Source organism: Lycium barbarum, chromosome 9 (assembly GCF_019175385.1).
Source record: "Lycium barbarum isolate Lr01 chromosome 9, ASM1917538v2, whole genome shotgun sequence".
In the NCBI taxonomy this organism is placed as follows: domain Eukaryota; kingdom Viridiplantae; phylum Streptophyta; class Magnoliopsida; order Solanales; family Solanaceae; genus Lycium; species Lycium barbarum.
The window spans coordinates 112,439,571-112,446,377 of record NC_083345.1 but is presented as its reverse complement, the minus strand read 5'-3'; the positions used below and the strand labels follow the sequence as shown (position 1 = coordinate 112,446,377).

At 35.2% G+C, this 6,807-nt stretch overlaps 1 protein-coding gene across 2 annotated transcripts; it reads left to right on the top strand.

Moving 5' to 3' along the window:
- The first annotated feature begins 743 nt into the window (after positions 1-743).
- LOC132609447 (uncharacterized) lies at positions 744-5,799 on the top strand. Of its 2 annotated transcripts, none has more exons than XM_060323424.1 (3): positions 744-1,128; positions 5,039-5,188; positions 5,475-5,799. In XM_060323424.1, exons 1-3 carry the CDS (start codon positions 907-909, stop codon positions 5,478-5,480), a joined length of 378 nt encoding a protein of 125 aa, XP_060179407.1. In that variant the 5' UTR covers positions 744-906; the 3' UTR covers positions 5,481-5,799. The 2 variants fall into 2 exon arrangements, with proteins under 2 accessions (XP_060179407.1, XP_060179406.1); XM_060323423.1 differs by having other exon boundaries at positions 750-1,128; positions 5,328-5,799.
- Positions 5,800-6,807: the final 1,008 nt, after the last annotated feature.

Sequence of the window (6,807 nt, the reverse complement as noted above, 5' to 3'; positions counted from 1 at the left end):
TAGTTTCATACCTAAACTATCAGTATCTAGTTTGCAAAACACACATGTACTAAATGTGTGAACTCACTTTTCAAAAGACAAGTGAAGCTGAAATTTTCTCAAAAAAATTGTCCACATGACATAAGTAATGCTATGATGACACCTACATGGAAATTAAAAAATAATTTTTTTTTTATAAAAAAACTGTATATTTTTTTTTAAAAAAATCTGGATTTAAAAAAAAATATAAAAAAATTTAGAAAATCAGAAAAAAATGATTTAAAAAATGGAAAAGTTGATTTTTTTTAAAAATGTGAAAACTAAATAATTAGTTACTCTTCTATTTTTTAAACTATTTTTTTAATATTCTATAATTTTTGATATTTTTTTTACAGAAATTATTATTTTTCTTTATTTTTTTAAAACAAATAGTTTGTTTTAATTTTCATGTAGGTGCCATTGTGATAATATTTATCCACGTGGACAACACTTGGTAACATTTTTATATAAAATGGAGAGTGTAGATCACATGCCATTCAAGAATAATTTGAGGTGTGTTTTACAAATTAGATAGTGATAGTTTAAATAGTTTTCTCAATCTTTTAATAATTTAGGTATGAAACAAAAAAAAAAAAAGTTAGCATGTATTTTTAACTCTTACGTCTCGCAAAAACTATAGCTACAAACAACTTAACTACAACAATTTCAAATAAAGTGAAAAATATTTAAACGCCTACTAAAGATCAGCGCAAAATAGGAACAAAAGTGTAAATGACCCAATTTTGGACGGAGCTTTCGTCAAAAATTGTTCACACCACACGAAAACGCGCAAAAGTCATATATACCTCTTGTTTCCTATTTACACACATACAATAAAGATGCATTTTTATAGAAAAATTTGAAGAGAAAACAGAGAAGGGGACTAAAATGGCTAGTAGTGGTACTTGTACATGTTCCTATAAACCCATAATTTGTACAAAATCAGATGTTGTAATTAATCCATTTTTATCACCAAAAAGAATACAATTAATCATCCATGGAGACATCAGATTAAAGCAAAAAACAAGAATTTGTGTTGTAAGAGCATCAACAGTTGATAGTTCATCCAACTTTGTTGAACGTATGGAGAAAGCTTGGTTAATTTCTAAGGTACTTCTATTTTTTTTTTTTTTTACCCCTTGCTATTTTTTTTTTCATTTCAGCTTTTCATTAAATTTTAGCTTTTCCAGATTCTTGAAGAAATAATTACTGTTGTTAATCAATCAAATTAATTACTCCCTCCGTCCCAATTTAAGTGTTTTAGCTTGATTGGTTACGGTGTTTAAAAAACAAAAGGAAGACTTGTGAATCCTTATGGTATTAAATTAAAGATGTGTTTAGTAAAATTTTGTGGTCTTAAACTTGTCATGTTAGAATGTTGGAATTGGAAAACTTACTAAATATAGAAAGAGACACTCTATTTGGGACATTATGAAAAGGAATGTAAGACTTAAATTGGGATGGAGGGAGTATATGAATTTTGTGTTATGGGTTTTGTTTTATGTGTTCCTGTTGTCAATCAATCAATTATGCGTCCAAAGGTGTGTGTGGGAAACTAGGATTCAAGTCCCAGTAGACGCGAAAAAAGATAGGTGGTTTTTACCCATATATCTAAGCCTTGGTGGACGAGTTACTCTCAATTTGTGTTGGATGGGAGGTAGTAGGTACTTCGTAAATAAGGGGCGTACACAAGCTAGTACGGACACCAAGTTATAGAAAAAAATAAATAAATTAATCAATCAATCAATTATGCATTCAAAGGGGTCTCTAGCGACTAGCAGTCAGTGAAGCTGGAATTGACCATGGGGAATTAGGATTCAAATCCCAATAGAGGCGAAAAAAGTTATGTGATTTTCCTTCACTACTAAGCTTTGGTGGAAGAGTTACCCACTACTTGTGTTGGTGGGAGGTAGTAGGTAATTAGTAGAGGCATGCACAAGCTGGGATTGACACCAAGTTGTAGAAAAAAAAAATTAATCAATCCAAATGATCTCTGGCGGGGGAAGGAGGGGGACATTGGGTGAGATCTATCAGTAGCGAATTCCCCATACAAATAGAGGCACCTATCTGACTTCTTCCAGAAAGAGGAGTGCAACCTCGTTCAGAACCTCTTTCAGAAGCCGTGATTATTCCAAAGCGGTGTAGCCTTTCTTGAAAGGAACACCAATAATAGCATGATGTCAATCACATAAGAAGAAAAGGAAATCCTCTTCCAGTATCTATATTGTCAATAACTAAGGAGACTTAATCACATCAAGAGAATACGGGGCGCACCAAAGTGGTGCTTGGCCTCGTGTATTTAGCGTTTGGAAGCACATCAGAGATCATTGGGTTGCTTTCTTTACTATGAATAAGTTGAAGGTGGGAAATGGAAGAAGATTTTACTTTGCTGTGATACATGGATTCTCAATACACCGATTAAAGATCAATTTCCATATCTTACAAATTTTGCTGAGACGCTAATACTACCATTGAGGAGTGTTGGAATGAATTTTGGTGGAATATTAAATTTAGAAGAGATTATAATGATCGGGAGATTTAGAAGGTTGCCTAACAGTTTGGCACAGTTGGAAGCCATGGGGAGTTAACTGGGGACTTAGATACATTAGTTTGGCCTGCTAGCAGAAAAGCTTATCTCTCTGTTAATACATGCTACAAAAGCTTGGTAGCTTCTTCAATCAACTGGGAAGAGTAGCCATGGAGAAGGATTTGGAAAATCAGGCTCCATATAAGGTAGCCTGTTGCTTTTGGGAGGCTGCCTAAAGGTGGTGTTATTTCCCCAGTGTATGTACTAGTCTGCTTCCTTCCACCAACACAGTACGGGGTAACTCTGCCCACCAAGGCTTAGGCAGATAGGAAAAAAAATCACCTAGTATTTTTGTCTGATTTAGACCCTGTTCTCTAAGGCTTGTACCCACTTCATTGATTACTAGGCCCACACCTTTAGTTGCTCTCCATGATGCTGTTTTGATACATCAGATCTGATGAAGAGGGTATAAAATTATGTAGGCGGTGTCAGATGGGCGTGGAGAAATGGACACCTTTACATGTAGTGTCCAGTGGCTGTATCTTATTCTCAACATTTTTGGATTGTTTGTATGTAATGCTTGTTTCTGTTAAAGTTATCTTTAGCTGCTGGCAATTAAGTGGTTTGAGAGAGGTCAAAAGATATACAGATCCAGCTTGTGTGGTGACTCATAAGTGATATGGAAGGAAAGAAATGAGATTTGTTCTGAAGTGAAAGCTCTATCTTTACCGTGTTTGTAATATAAGCGTATACATATTTTAGCTTCTTGGTATAAATTGAAATGCATGTGATTTAGATACCCTGACAAACCTTATAAACTCTCTTCAAGACTAGCCTGGTTTTGCACATATTTTGCATATGACAGCACTTCTTACTGTGAGCTTCATAGTGAATAAAATTCTTCAACTTTCAAAAAATAATGAAGGAAGAACTTTTGCTTTTATTTTATTTTTTGATTGGTGAGGAACTTTTGATTTATTAGTACATGTCTCTTCTCCCAGTTAACTAGGTGTAGACTATCTGTCCTATTTGAAGGAACAGGGGATATTGCATGTTTGAGTAGCTTAACTGGCCTCCTAGAACACTTAACATTTGCTTGTCAAGGACAATTTAGCTTTGATAGGTCATGAAGAGGATCTTTGGATCAAATGACCCAGAGTCTAACTTGAAACAAGATATATGGGTCAACAATCCACTCATAGAACTCCATTTGTGAGAGAGGAGCTTGAAACAGATTAAATACACCAAACAAAAATGGAAGGAAAAAGAAAAGAACAAAGAAAAGTCAAAATGAGATTACCATTTCGTGGAAGAAAACCTGAATACTACTTCTTGATTACCATTTAATGGAAGAAAACCTGAAGAGTTCCTAAGTCTTTGGAGCTGATATGATTTAGGAATTGGGAGCAGGGCAGGAGTTACAGAGGAGTTCCCCTTCATACCCAACGAGAGCACAATTGGCTAGTGCAAAAAAGCAGGAAAATGGGAGTCGGTGTTTGTGTGAGGGATAATGATGTTTCCTACATCCGACAGTTGCTACTTTGTGGGAATCCAGGAGGCATAAGTCAAAGTTCAAAGGCATGATAGCATACCTAGTTTCTTACCTATGGATCATGTAAGAAATTATACTATTTAGGTTTCTTTTTCTCTCTCCCTCTGTTGTTAATTACCTTTAGTTCTCAGCTTTGTTGCACACATGTACAAACCCTGCATGGACCCACCTGTGCTCATTACAAGTATCCATGACTTTAACTTAGATTTGTCAAGCTAGGTAAACGGTATGCAGATTTATGCATAATTGGAGGTTAGGTAATCTAGGAAAAGCTTCTAGTTGAAAAGCGGGTGTATTTATGGGTTGAGAGAGTTCATTGTGGTCAAACATGTTTTAAAATGCTGGCCTACTTGTGAGCACTTTAGAGTGTGGATAAGAGCATTTATCAAGTTGATTTGCTGGTATTTTAGAAGTGCTATGAGATGGTATATCCTAGAAGAGGGTATTTGATGTCTTTTTGTATATGAAAAGTTCATCTAATTATGGGGCTTTTCAAGTCGCAAATTGGCTGGTTAGGCTAACTACTTTTGTAGAGCAAAACTTTAAAAAGTTCAGTCCTACTCATGCAGCCAGAACCACACCTGTAACCCAAGTCAATTTGCAAGGTTTTTCTAATCTACCGGTCAGATACACACGAGATACATGCAGGTTGAATGGTTTATTGATAAATGATAAATGGAAAAACCCCAGAATGGAAGATGTATACAGAAAATAGAAATCCTACAAAAACATAACTTGTACCTAGAGTATCCAATCATCCACACTGAGTGGAACTTTTTGTGTTCTCCAAAACGTAAGAAGAATAATACCTACTCGAATATCATTCTTTTCTACTTTGTACATATCTGAGTGCAATGTTAAAGCTTCTTGTATTTGTAACAAGACTTTCCTTCATATTGATGTTGCGTCTATTCTTTTTCCCTCTTCCCTGATGTATGCAGCAACCTAGGCCAATTATATGCTCTACTTGTGACTCAAATGGCCATGTGGAATGCAAGTGGTGCGGTGGTACTGGTTTCTTTATACTTGGCGACAATATGCTCTGTCAAGTGCCCTCTCGAAACACAAGCTGTGTTATCTGCACTGGAAAGGTAACTGCCCTGACCCTATGATATTCTAAGTTGAAGGTATTCCAAATTTCCTCTTAAGATTGCTTGTGTTCCGATAGATTGAGTAGTATATGTGTTAGACTAGATGCAATTTAAGAGAGTTAATCCTCTGCTATTTTAGGGTTCTGTATGCTGCACTGATTGTAAAGGAACAGGTCATCGTGCAAAGTGGTTGGGAGAGCCTCCTATTCCCAAGCCTCCTATTACTGAAGAGTAACTTCTCAAATGAATTCTTGAATTGTTAATCAACTTCTTGATCCTTGGACAGGATTGATGTTCAGAATGCTGCTGAATGCATCTTGATGCTTGTATCCAATGTTGAAAATAATATTTCTTTCTCAGTTGTACAATTGTCACATTAGTTTCCACATACCATTTGTGTAAGCACATTTCTTTTTCCCTTTTGGTTCTCTTTTGGGCCTGATAGAAGCTTCTGAAAGTGATAAAGGATGTATAGCATTATTTTCCCGGGAAGCTCATAAACATATGCATCTCCTAGTAGAAGTTAATGAGTTTACAGTTAGATTTAAGGTAATGTAGAATTTGTAGAATTCCTGTATTAATTTTAGTTGTCTTTTATCAGCAAAAAATAAGAGGGTAACGCAGAATGTTCTCCCTACGAATATGTGTAGGGAGAATTATTTAGATGTACCTTTTTTCTTCATAGTACTTTCAACTTTCTGTCACGTTTTTTTTTTTTTTTTTTTTTTTTGCTTTTCTTTTTTGTTTAAGGGTGAAGTATATTAAACTTTAAACAAGGTTTTTCTAGAGCAACCTTTTGACTTTCATGTATAGTCAATTGGTCCCTAAGAGAAGTGTTTATTCTTCAAGATTAATTTTTCAGAATGTCTTGGCTAGCTGAGTTGGCCAGAACTGAGGCTTTTGTCGGGGAAGTAGTTTGGGCTGATTACGCAAATATCCCTTTTAGGTCACTATTTAAATTTTGTTCTATTTCTAAAAGTTTATAGCGTATGAATCATACGCTATAAAATATGAAAAAAAAAAATTCTTACCCCCACCTCACCCCCCTCCACGACCCCCACCCCCACCCCTCACCCCTGAGATTTATATGAAAAAATTAATTTAACTTGACAATAGAAAAAAATTATAAACATACATTTGAAATAATATTACACTTGTATAATATGGGTTAATCCATATCCAACCCAGTCATTTATCACCTAATCCATATTTACCTACATAAAATATGGGCCGTTTGAAACCCAATCCATTTTTGTTCAAACCATTTTCAATCAAATCAAATTCAATCAAACCCACCCATTTGCCACCCCTACGTATGATGTTAGACTTGAGCATAATGTTTGATCATATATTCTCGACCTTACAGACAACATTAGACCGTCGTCTAACGTTTGTAATTTCCAGTTCCTTTCTCTCATTTTCATTCCCTCGATATGGCCAGGTGTGGAGACTTCACGATCTAAGGAATTCCCTAAAATCGGGGACTCTCAAGCACACAAGTTTTCTACAAATAAAAATAGAAAATGGAAGGCTTGTTATCAAACAGTATAACATGATTTATATACTCATGTCAATCAAGGTATATGTGGATCTATTCAGATTTGTGATGAAAAACTACA

Coding starts and splice junctions, on each gene's coding strand:
- LOC132609447 (XM_060323423.1), top strand. CDS start 907: ATGGCTAGTAGTGGTACTTGTACATGTTCCTATAAACCCATAATTTGT. Junction 1,129..5,038: donor AAGCTTGGTTAATTTCTAAG/GTACTTCTATTT, acceptor TGATGTATGCAG/CAACCTAGGCCAATTATATG. Junction 5,189..5,327: donor GTGTTATCTGCACTGGAAAG/GTAACTGCCCTG, acceptor CTGCTATTTTAG/GGTTCTGTATGCTGCACTGA.